Consider the following 12,121-nt stretch of genomic DNA (forward strand, 5'->3'; position numbering starts at 1 on the left):
TTATTAAACAGAATGTAGACCCAAAGCAGCTCCCGAGAGACCCAATTGGCCGTCCCATCATGCATCTGTCTGGTATTAAGCATGCCACAGGGGAAGCCATCTACTGTGATGACATGCCTGCAGTGGACCGGGAACTGTTTTTGACTTTTGTAACTAGTTCAAGAGCTCATGCTAAGATTGTGTAAGTGGTCTTACTCAAAAGGCATTAATGATTGCCTTTTTGTCTAAATCAGTCACATTAATGGAGAGTAATGGTATAAAGAGGGTAAGCTATTTGTTGGTGATGTCCAATGTAAACTGGAGACACAATGGGATTGAAATTTAGTATTTACTACAAATTTTCCCTCCATGTGATAACTTCTGTGTCTCCCAAATTCTTTCTAATTGTCTAGCAGAGAATTATGGGAGTAGTTCTTTAACATATTTTTACCTCTCTCATCTCATACCTTATTTTCAAATTAACCACATTCTCAAGGATCTGTGGGGGGTGTGGCTTCTCTGAGGAGCCTGTGTGTGTGATGTCGTCTAGGTCTATTGATCTATCAGAAGCTCTCAGCCTGCCAGGTGTAGTGGACATTATGACTGCAGATCATCTTCAAGACGTAAATTCCTTCTCCACAGAGACATTGCTGGCAACAGATGAGGTATTTCACTTTTGCTTTCTGTTTGAAAAATGACTTCCTCAGTTCATGGCACTTCATATTTTCTTAAAGCTACCATTTAATTTGATATGTCATAAAAGTATTCAATATTCTTGAATTATTATTATCAAATATAATAAGATATTTTTATCTTATAAATATATCTTATAATATAGATATTGAATGCATTCAAATATATTCCTTTCCACATAAGAAGTTTAATAGTTATATAAAAGATACTTTGGTGTTTTATATTTTATAATGGTTATATAGTATGTTGCTCACAATATGAAAAAATAAATGAACAGAGGATTAGGCAAGGTTTACTTGCAAATCCTTGCCCCTAGCAAATCTCTTGTCATTACTCCAGTCCCACCATGTCCAAATTTTAAGTTTGAGTTCAAGTGGTATCGTAACTCTGAAGCCTTTTCTTATCCTTGAATTCAGAAGTTCTCTTTCCCTCTCTGAACTAATTCTGACTCATTCCGTCACACTACCACATATTCAGTAGTCATTTCTTAAGGATCTGTTATATCTGATCATCATAGCTGAACAAGACATGTGGTCCCTGCCCTCAGAGAGCTTCACGTCTGTCTTTGAGAAGTGGACTTTCAATGCACATTTTTTTTCTTGCATCAAGCTTATTTATTTGTATATCTTATCTATTCCCCCTGCCTAATATAATTTCTTGAGTGAGGGGCCATGTCTGATTCATCTGCATATTCTGTGTAACAAGGTAAAAGAGTAAAAAACAAAACAAAACCCAGTGAAAACACCATTACCATTTGAAAGCTTTAACTTGGTCTACTGTATGTCAAGTTACTAGAAAATACAGCAAGGACAGTGTTTAGCAGGTTTTCTGCATAACTAATTCAGACTTCTCAGTTCGATAGTTATACAAAAGAGCTTCATCCTTTGAAATAGTCCCTAACTCTGGCTCTTGCTGGAAGATTTAGTGAATAAAAATGAAAGCTTGATGACCAGAAATCTGAACTCAAGGTTGAAACTCCCCTGAGGTAGGGTTGTATATCACTGGCAGGGGGCAGTGAGAATTACAGTCCGTGCATAAATGTTAACTAAACAAGCGGGATTTCCTGGCTGCACCTTAGAACCTGCTCTCTGAAGTGTGCTTATGCAGACTGTGAGCATCTTAGGGATTGATGTGCCAGGTCACAGGGGCAAAGCCGAGCATCTGTGGAGAGTAGTGCCATGTTGGAGGATTGCCTAGCTGGCCTCACTCCTTTTCTAACACTCATTTATGGCACTTTATGACTTTTAAACATCTTTTCACTGCAGACATTTTTGTAATCATGCACAAAATAGAGACTCCATAGAAGCATCCTCCAGCTTCAACAATCAACATGTTTCACTTCTCTCTCTTCTCTGCCCCCAATGCACCACACCCAACTATACACTAATGTTTTAAATACTATTGTGTGTTTGTGTGTGTGTGTGTGTGTGTGTGTGTGTGTGTATGTGTGTGTGCACTGCTGGAGATTGAACCCAAGCCTTCACACATGCTAGGCAACTTCTCTATCACTGAGCTAAGCTCTCCAAACCTGGTATCATTTTTTTCTGATAACATTTCTGTGTTCACTGTGGAAGACATAATGGTCTAAAGTAGATTGTTTTAAATGAATGTTTAAATTTGAGTGTGAACCATAGAATAAGGTGGGAGAGAGAACTCAAATCACCTGGTTCAGACTATTTTTACCTGTCGTGAGCCTTAGTTATCTGCTCCCCCCACCCAATCCAGCTTTCTGTCCTGGTCCCTGTGTGAGCTCCCCAGTCCACCTACCTCATCTGCAGGTGACATGATATTGACTGCAGCCCCCCAGGGAAGCGATGCCCTGTGCTTGGTCATATCTTGGCAGTTGAGTCTTTCACATGTCTTCCTGAGAAGCCTGAGCTCCAGGACAGTTTGTAGGCAGTGACTTGTTCACCAGCAGTGTGGTGTAATCACATGAGAAGTCTCTTTCCCAAATCACCCCCTTTTGTAGATGAGCTACAAATTCTTGCTTCTCCCTGTCTTTGAAAACAGAAGGTTCCTTCTGCAGATTGGCCCTAAATGTGGTGGGACAGCCAGGCCAATCATAGCTTGGTTCTCATAAGCCAGTTGGCCCTCAAGAAGCCCCCCTTGACTAGGCTAGAGCCTGAGTCCGATCAAGGCCGCATCGCCCCTTCCCCTCTGCAGCTGCCTCTGCCCCTGATACAGCACAGAGATGTACAGTGCTTTAGAGTCAGCAGGTTCTATCGGCATGGGCAGATGGAGAGGGGTCCTTTATTGTGCGTATCAAGTCTTGTGCTGTGGGGGGCGGGGGAGATAATGAATGAATACCTGCTCTCCTTGACATCAAAGGTCTTTCTGTGTCATAGGTATTTTGTGTGGGTCAGCTTGTCTGTGCCGTGATTGCAGATACTGAGATTCAGGCAAGACGAGCTGCTAAGCAAGTAAAGATTGTCTACCAAGACGTGGAGCCGCTGATCCTAACAATTGAGGTAATGAGTTTGAGGTGGTGCCAATTTAGGGAATGGAAGAGCAGACATCAGAAGTATATCAGTTAAAAGTTAAAATGCTTTTGGTATAGTAAGACCTGATCAACTCAAACTAGATCAGTATGACCAATTTCTCCAATTTATTTTTGCCTCTCAAGGGATGAGTATAGGCTCATCCCTTGTGCACACAGATGGCAGCTGGGAAACATGGGTTTCCTTGTTCATGTTCAGTGACAAAAGGAACCTTATTGTCTCAGCATTCCAGGCACATGTCCTGAGACAACCCTAATTAGGCCACTTGGGTCACATGTTGAGTTAATGACTGGTCAGAGAAATGTAGGAGCTGTTTGTTAACACTGAAACTGAGGGTGGGATCATATTTCTTGGTAATGCATGGGCTATAGAGGGAGTGCAGGAAACCTATACAGAAATCTGAGCATTGCTTGGAAAGGGGAAGATGAGAAGAATGCTAGATGGACAGCTAGCAATGTCCAAGACTGTGGGTCTATCCTTAGCTCTGATTCACCTCCTCTCAGGATCTGGACTGATTAGATCTTCTATGAAGCAGATCTGGGAGATATTACTTTTAGATTCTTAAATGCATATCTTAAATGAATGTGGAAATAGATCATAAAATGCCTACAGGAATTTTGGCAACTTGAACAAATTGGAGAGTTGCATTTTCTATCCTAATTTTAGACAGACGTTGGAAATCTATAGAGGTGGTAAGAACCATCTCCATGAAATGGTAAGGGTTCTGAATATTCCATTGCTTCTTATAATAAGGAAAGCATGAAACCTCCTGAGTAGACTAGGTTCAGTCCATGCAGGCTACATGTACTCTTGGGAACACAGTGTTACCCTCACAATATAATGAGCACATGGTTCTCTAGGTGAGTAGCATGGTCTGAGATGAAAAGAGGAAATGACTTGGCCAAGGTGAGTGTCATCATGAGAACCTGACCTTGAGGATGTTTTCTGTCATGAGACTTTATACCTAGGAACATGGCATTTTTTTCTGGAAATTTTACTTAGCATTTTAAAATTACAATAAAATAATGTTAAGAAGATAAAAACAGAAGTTTGTTTGAGTGAGGCCTTGCAGATGTCCCTGGCCAGTTTCAAATTCACACATTCTATTCCCTTCTCAGGCCGTATCATTCTTATGTTGCCTGCTGTTCCTACTTACTGTATGTATTCCTTTCCCCAAATTTTGCTTTTGAGTTAGGATTACTTCTTAAGAAATTATTTACATAATACCCCATAATTTTTTTGGTAATTCTTTTCCCAATACAAGTGGCTGAGTATCCACCCTTCCCTTCCCCACATTCCAGCCAAATGAAAGTCCAATAAATAAATAGATACCCTCCTCCCCTGCCTTCCCCACTTCAGCCAGCAGTTACCTGATTGTCTGCCAGAGAATATCAGAATTATGGAAAAGAGTTACCTCCCTCTTGGTAAGAGATAAAATTCTCCACGATCAGTCAACTGGATCAGAGTGTATTTGATCCAAGTTGATAGTAGGAAGCTATGCCTGGCTCCCTACACATTAAAGTCCTGCTAACACTTTCCTAACCAATGAACATTCAGGAAATTGACTCAAAATTATTAAAAGAGCAAGGAGAAGTGAAGTTGAAAAAGCTTAAATTTTAAAAAGTGGAGTTTACAAAGGTAGCTTCTTTCTTCAACTTGGAATATCTGAATCTTCAATTAATAAGAAAAGCACTGGAGTGTGAATTAATTCCAGTATGAAGTATGTTATAGAACAAAATAGGATAACAAGAAATATATCTGTCACTAACACTAAAGTTGAGCCTGGCTTATGCCTGGTTTTGGTAGTTTGAATTGGGAAACTCTATCAAAACTCTTAGATGTGCGGGGGTGGGGGGAAAGCTGAGGGCCATGGTGAAAAAAATGTGCTCCCCACCAGAGTTTCTCCTTAAGCATCATCATCCACAGCTCCATCAGCTGGCAGCTTTGAAGAGCTCTGCGTGTGGGGCATGGATCTAAGGTGGTTTTGTGCATGACCTCACTAAATGCTCACAGCAATCTTAGGATGCCAAACCACTGCAATGACCATACTGATGAGGAAACTCAAAGACAGTTACCCAGGGTCACATTGCTAACTGTAATAGCAATCAACAAACACTTTGTCCAACAGCCTGGATCTCACAGTGGCAAAAAACAAACCAGCCCACTTTTCTCAGTGGAGGAAATGACAGGATGACAAAAGAACATCCCTGTAAGGTGTGTGGACAGGATAGGTCCAGACAGATACTGATGGCTTGAGAGATCCAGAGTTAGGAGAACCCCCAACTGCCAGCAGGTAGGAATTTTATGGATGAACGATAATCCATGGTGGATCATGCTGGCAGGAACTCACATGGCCCATTCACCGACAAACACATGGATCATAGTAAGATAAATTCCCAGGGATAGGTAAGAAAATCCTGGGTACAAAAAACCAACCTAGGCTGTTGTAGCTGTATTTTTATTTATGTGTACCACTGCACTCCTTCTCTGGGGACCAGGGAAGCCAGTGTGTAAGTGGATTGGTGGCACCTGGACAAAGCTGATAATAGAGACTTACTTCTAGGATTAATGGTTCCAGGTGCTCCACTTCCCTCTACAAATGAAGTGCTTATGTCCCCAAAGGAGGAAGGCGAGACCAGCAGGCAAAGCCACCATGATCTCAATCATTAGTGTTTTCTGCTAGCATTTATTGAACATTTAACTATATGCCATCCAAGCCCTTTACATGTTTCATTTCACAACCCTCTTGGACCTATATGCACAACTGTTACTTCACAAGATGATACTCATAGAGGGGAAGTAACAGCCCACAGTAAAACAACAAGTAAGTGGAGAAAATGGATATAACTCTGGGTGGAGCCGCATTTCTGAACCAGTGTGCTATGTGGCCCTGAATACATAAAATAAGTTGTGGATTGAAGACAATAATTTGCCTGCGAAATACTAGTTCCATTCTTGGATTGCCTCAGTGCCAGGTTTTTTCTGAATATACTCAGTTTCTTTGGACCCAACAGGCAGATTTCCATTGGCTGGGGAGTCTCCAGGCCTGGTTCAAGGCTCATAGGATTGTGGGAAAGTGCCTTGATTGGCACCCCAGGGTGTGGCTACTATCATAGGACTGGATCTCTTGCAGACTTGCAGCCTTCTCTGTTCTCTTTCTAGGATGCTATACGACATAATTCCTTCTTCAAGCCAGAAAGGAAACTGGAATATGGAAATATTGATAAAGCATTTAAAGTGGTTGACCAAATTGTTGAAGGTAAAACTATCTGGAAAAAAAAATAGGGGGAGAGAAAATAACCCGGAAGCCTTTTGAGCAGGTCTAAATTTAAGCCTTCCTTTGCCTTCTAAAAATCACCTGACAGGCTCAGTGTGTGTTGCCCTTGGAAACAGGCACTTCATTCACATATGGATCTCCCTGTGTCTTTGGTGTGGGATTTACAAGGGACCCTGAAACTGAGATTATTTTTCCTAACCCTGTGCTGTCAGGCAAAGTACCAGTAGACACTTTCATATTAGTGGCTTTTTGGTTTGTAAGGACCTCATGAAAATGTAAATGTGCCTGGAGAAATCACTCTTATGCCAATAGTGGGATAAAATTGAGTCTCAGGGATTACTTGATCAAGTTGGTTTCCATCCTAGAGAGTTGAGATCAACACCCTAGGGTGAAGGGAGGGGGCTGTGGGTGGGGCTGCAGGGATGGTCAGACAGTGAAACAGGTTGTTAATACTTTGTTAATTCCTGGGCACAGGGGCACATCCTTGTAATTTCAGCTGCTTGGGAGGCTGAGGCAGGAGAATGGCAAGTTCAAAGCCAGGTTCAGCAACTCAATGAGGCCCTAAGCAACTTAGTGAGACCTTGTTTCAAAATAAAAAGGTCTGGGGATGTGGCTCAGCGATAAAGTGCCCCTGGGTTCAATCCCTAGTATCAAAAACAAACTTTGCCAACTTTACAGGTCTATCTAATATTGTTCCAGTTCTGTTTATTTTAAATGAAGTGAATATTGAACAAAATAAACTAGTACTACTGCAAGCCCTGAACTCAAGCCTAGTGGCTATGTGTGGGTTCTCATAAGTTGTTAAAAACTTTAATGGAAGTTAAGATCTGAGTTCTCGAAATTTTAATGTTTATATTATGTAAATGAGGGAGTCTGTTCATTCTGCTGTTCTCTCTTTGGGTGTGTGTACATGTGTGTATATGTGTGTGTGTGTGTGTATGTGATATCTACTATACATATTAGATTTTGTGCTCAGGTTTTCTTTACTTGGATTTTGGATAAGATAGGAACTCTAGAGTGAAATACAAAATATTTCCTTGGGAATCTTCCTCAAACAATTTACAAATCGCTATTATTGGGCACATTTAAAAAATTTTTAAAGTTCTACCTTCCATCCAACACTTCCCTCTGATTTTTATCACCCCCCTCCCGCCTTCCTGTGGGCTCATTTGAACAACTTTTAGAATTCCATTTTGATTTATCTGTATTTTGGAGTATATCTCCTTGTATACAATTTTTTTTAGTGAAAACTCTCTCTGTATAAATATATATGTATAACTATGATATATATCCTATATGTAAATAACCATGATATATTTATATATTACATATATTTACAGTCAGTGATATTTTATATATAATATCAACATTTTGCTAGTTTAAGTGTGAACCTTACCTCCCTTTCTATCCCTTTACTCTTCCCTATTCATAATATAATTGTCTTAAATATTTCCTGTACATACATTGGGAACCACACAAAGTATTGCTATAATTATATTTTAAACACAATTTGGAAAACTCAGGAGGAGAGTTATATTCACCTGTATTTTTATTCTTTCTGAAGTTGTTTCTTCCTTACAGATATTCCCATTTCCTTTTATTTTTTTTAAGTCATTTCCTACCTATTCCAGAAACTTTCTTTAGCTATTATTTTGGGGTAGGTCAGTTGTAAACAAACTCTTAGTTTTCCTTCAGCTGAGAATGACATGGTCTCCATTTAATTCTTGAAGAATATTTTTACTGGATAGAATTCTAAGTTGATAGGCCTTTTAGAGCTAGAAAATTTGGTGCTGCTTCCTCTGGTCTCTATGGTTTTTTTATTTTTTATTTTTTGGACAGAGGATTGAATGCAGGGCCTTGCACTACACTCCAACCATTTTTATTATTTTATTCTTAGACACAGTCTTACTAAGTTACCTAAGCTGGCCTTGAACTTGGGATCCTCCTGCCTTAGCCTCTGAATAGCAGGGACTACTGGTGCATGCAACCTAGCCCAAGAGAAACCGGTGGTCTTTTTTTTTTTTTAAGAGAGAGAGAGAGAAATTTTTAATGTTTATTTTTTAGTTTTCGGTGGACACAATATCTTTATTTTATTTTCATGTGGTGCTGAGGATCAAACCCAGGCGCACATGCCAGGCGAGTGCGCTACCACTTGAGCCACATCCCCAGCCCAACCTGTTTTCTTTGGTAGTGTGTTTTCCCTACAGATTAGGTAGTATTTTTCTCTCACCGCTTTCAAGACGGTTTTTTGTTTATATTGCTTTTTTTCTTCAGTTTTCTGAAGTTCAACCGTGGTGTATCTTGGCATGGAATTTGTTTAAATTTATCCAATTAGGGTTCAGTTGGCTTCTCAGATCTGTAGGTTTATGTCTTTTGCTGTTTGGAAGATATTCAGCCATTATTTTTTTAAATACTTGACTTCAGTGACCCAAATGTCAGATCTTTTGTTTTGGTCCCACAGGTTTCAAAGCCCTGTTCTTTTTTCTCCAGTTTGTTTTTTCCTGTTATTCAGATTGGCCAGTTTCTCTTGTTCTGTATTCTTGTTCAATAATCATTTCCTCTGTTCTCCTTAGTCTCTTGGTGAGCCCATCCAAGGAGCTTTTTAAATTTTGCTTGTTTTATTTCTTAGTTGTAAAATTTCCATTTGACATTTTTATGCCTTCTATTTCTTTGCTAAGACTTTCTATATTTTCATTATTGCTAATTGAATCATTGTCAGATAATCCTGACATCTGTATCATTTCCATGTTGGCATCTTTTGATTTTCTTTTCTCATTGAAGTTGAGGTTTTCCAGGTTCTTGGAGTGATATGCCATTTTTTATTGTATCTGGGACATTTGGATATCATGTTATAATGTCTGGATCTTATTTAAGTCTTCTATTTTCCTAGAACTGACTCTGTTGGTGGAAAACAAGTGCGTGATGTCTTGTTATTGCCCATAGAGAATGGGAATACAGGTTCCCCATGTATCTGCAGACATAGCCCAGCAGAGGGGCTGGGGTGCCTCATTACAGGCTGACTTTCCACTTAACCTTTGCAGGTAGAGGTGAGGCTGCAGATTTTTCCGTGGTGTTTGGTTGGGGTAGAGTGTTTATTGTCTCAAAGTATTTTGTCTTCTGAGGCTTCCCTTTTCTTGATCCTTTGTCTTAAAAAAATAGCAGACTTTCACAGGTATTTTTTTTTTTCTGTCTTTGTCCGTTGATATTTTTGGATGGCTGGCTTCTCTAGATCCAAGGCTGGCATGCATGTGGCAAGCATTTACAATGATTGCAAAACCCACTGAATCCAATGCTCTATTTACACTTTGTCTCAAAGTTCCTAGTCAGTCTATCTTCTTCTCTCCTCTTAAGTAAGTCTTCTGTCAATTTGACATCAAACAAAACAAAACAAAACGAACAAACAACAACAACAACAACAAATCACCAAGCAAAAGATTTACTGGGAAATCAAATACAAGAAGAAGAATTGAAGTTGGGAGATGCACCCAACTAGAGGTGGCCTCTGGTTTGTCAGAGGATGAAGGAAAATGTTAAGGTTTTACTGAGGACAGAGGAGGTTACACAGGCTGTTTAAAGGTAAGCCCCCTGGCACAGCAGTGTCACTGGCAGCTGATGTGTTCTGATTTTGGCAAATGTCAGTGGTTGGTAGGTTAGACTTTTAATCTTTCAATTTTAGGGTTACAATTAGTCCCTTGTAGTTTTGGGTTGAGCTTGCAAGACAGGCATTTATGACCTGAGCTTTTCTCTTCATTGGCCTCTTGACACTGTATCACTTGGGGAATGACATAAATGACTCCATTTTGTGTAATTAGCTTTCATACTTCTTGTGTTGATTTATACATAGTGTATTTAACAGGAGGAACAGGGAGAATTATAGCGACTCCATCTTTCCTTGGAACTAGACATTACCTGGCTATCAGTTTTTGACTCTAAAAAGGCACATATCTTTCCCTAGGGCTCTGTGGCCTGGCTCAGCAGACACCACATATTTCTCTACAGAACTCTCCTTCAACTCTGCAGACGTGCAGAAAGCTAAACATTGTTAATTGTTACCCTTCACTACCCAGCAAACTGCCTGTCATTGGAGTTCCTGAAAAACAGGATATAGCTGGGGGGCACTAGCTGTTCTTTGTGAATGCTTCCTTCACTTCCAAGAATTTTCCTTTAATAGGTGAAATACACATTGGAGGTCAAGAACATTTTTATATGGAAACCCAGAGCATGCTTGTTGTTCCCAAAGGAGAGGATCAAGAAATAGATGTCTATGTGTCTACACAGAGTCCTAAATACATACAGGTAATATGGGGCCATTGTGAAGGCTGTCAGAAAAGTCACAGGATCAAATGTACAAAGCACAAAAATGTCATTTCTTTAGGAACCAAGGAAATATTCAGTACTAGTAGCTATATTGATTAGGGAATTAAGAGCCATGTAATTTCCAAACTTTATTTTTGTTGTTGTTGTTTATAGATCTATTACTTTAAAACTATTTTTGTAATCAGCAGGTCTCTTTTGCTCTGCCCTTAGTACTGTTGAGAAAAAAGAGAAAGGCCTATCTTCCCTAGCTTATAGTACCCAACTCTCAAGAAACAGTTAGGGAGCCATATTGGGAAAAGTATATCAAGGTGCTAAATCAGTTAAGTCAAAATTTACGTGAGTGGAGGAATGAAGAGAAAGAGGGGTTTGTTGAGGGCTAGAATGACCCAGGATATTCATTCTCTCTCTCTCTCTCTCTCTCTCTGTCACACACACACACACACATACACACACACACACACACACAGAGAGAGAGAGAGAGAGAGAGAGAGAGAGAGAGAGAGAGAGAGCCTTAAATCTGGATTTATAGTCAGAGTAAAGTTTGTCTAGATGGTAGGAGAAGAGAGGGCATTTCCATGCCATTTCACAGCAAGATCAAATGCCACTCATCTATTCACTACTCATATCCTCTGCAAACAGTTGTTGCTTATGTCCCCTCTCTCTGGCAACATGCATGCCAGCAAGGAGGAACAGCACGATGACTTTCTGAGCTGGGATAGAGAGTGCAAGACAGGGAGGTTAGGTGTAAGCATCAGAGTGAAAGTAAGGAAAGCAAAGGGTCTTGATCCAGCAGGTTCAAAAGAGCCAGTGCTATTACCAGAAGAGCAGGAAACAGAGTATGGACAGTGGAAAATGAGGCCTCACAGAAGTTGGAACACTAAGAAAGGGTCAGATGAACTCCGTTCCAGTTCCATCTGCTCTTCACTCCCTGTGTGATGTTGGGCCCGTCTGTCTTAGGCACCCCATCTGTCAAAATCAGTTGTTAAGACTAAGACCTCAAAGCATAAAGAATAGCACCTGCATCCAGGGAAGACCAAAGGGTCCACTTTCACAGTAATACAGATGGGGTGAGAAGTGTGCATGCTTCAGTGGAGACAGCAGAATGAAGGGAAACATCCAAGCTGGGAGAGGCTCAGAAAGCCACAGAATCTTACAGCTTCAGGAAACACATCCCTAGGGATAGTGTGAAAAGGATACTTTGGGTGTTTCATGGGGAAAACAGGCAAAAAAAATGATAGTCCCTAATTATCCATTGTTATTGCAAGAATTATTTAATAATAGTTTTGGCAATGCCATTGTAGCCAAATATTGCTGAGATCAACTGGGGATGTATGCTAAGGTTCTTGGGCTTTTTTTT

General features: G+C 40.2%; 1 protein-coding gene across 1 annotated transcript in view; it reads left to right on the plus strand.

Annotated features, from left to right (window-relative positions):
• Positions 1 to 12,121, plus strand: part of Aox1 (aldehyde oxidase 1) — a 68,702-nt gene that overhangs the window by 31,516 nt on the left and 25,065 nt on the right. Inside the window, 5 exon segments of the mRNA NM_001282257.1 lie at positions 12 to 181; positions 530 to 644; positions 3,018 to 3,140; positions 6,333 to 6,429; positions 10,619 to 10,743. Of these exon segments, the coding sequence (NP_001269186.1) occupies positions 12 to 181; positions 530 to 644; positions 3,018 to 3,140; positions 6,333 to 6,429; positions 10,619 to 10,743 (630 nt within the window).

This window comes from Ictidomys tridecemlineatus, chromosome 7, assembly GCF_052094955.1.
Source record: "Ictidomys tridecemlineatus isolate mIctTri1 chromosome 7, mIctTri1.hap1, whole genome shotgun sequence".
NCBI classification, from domain to species: Eukaryota; Metazoa; Chordata; class Mammalia; order Rodentia; family Sciuridae; genus Ictidomys; species Ictidomys tridecemlineatus.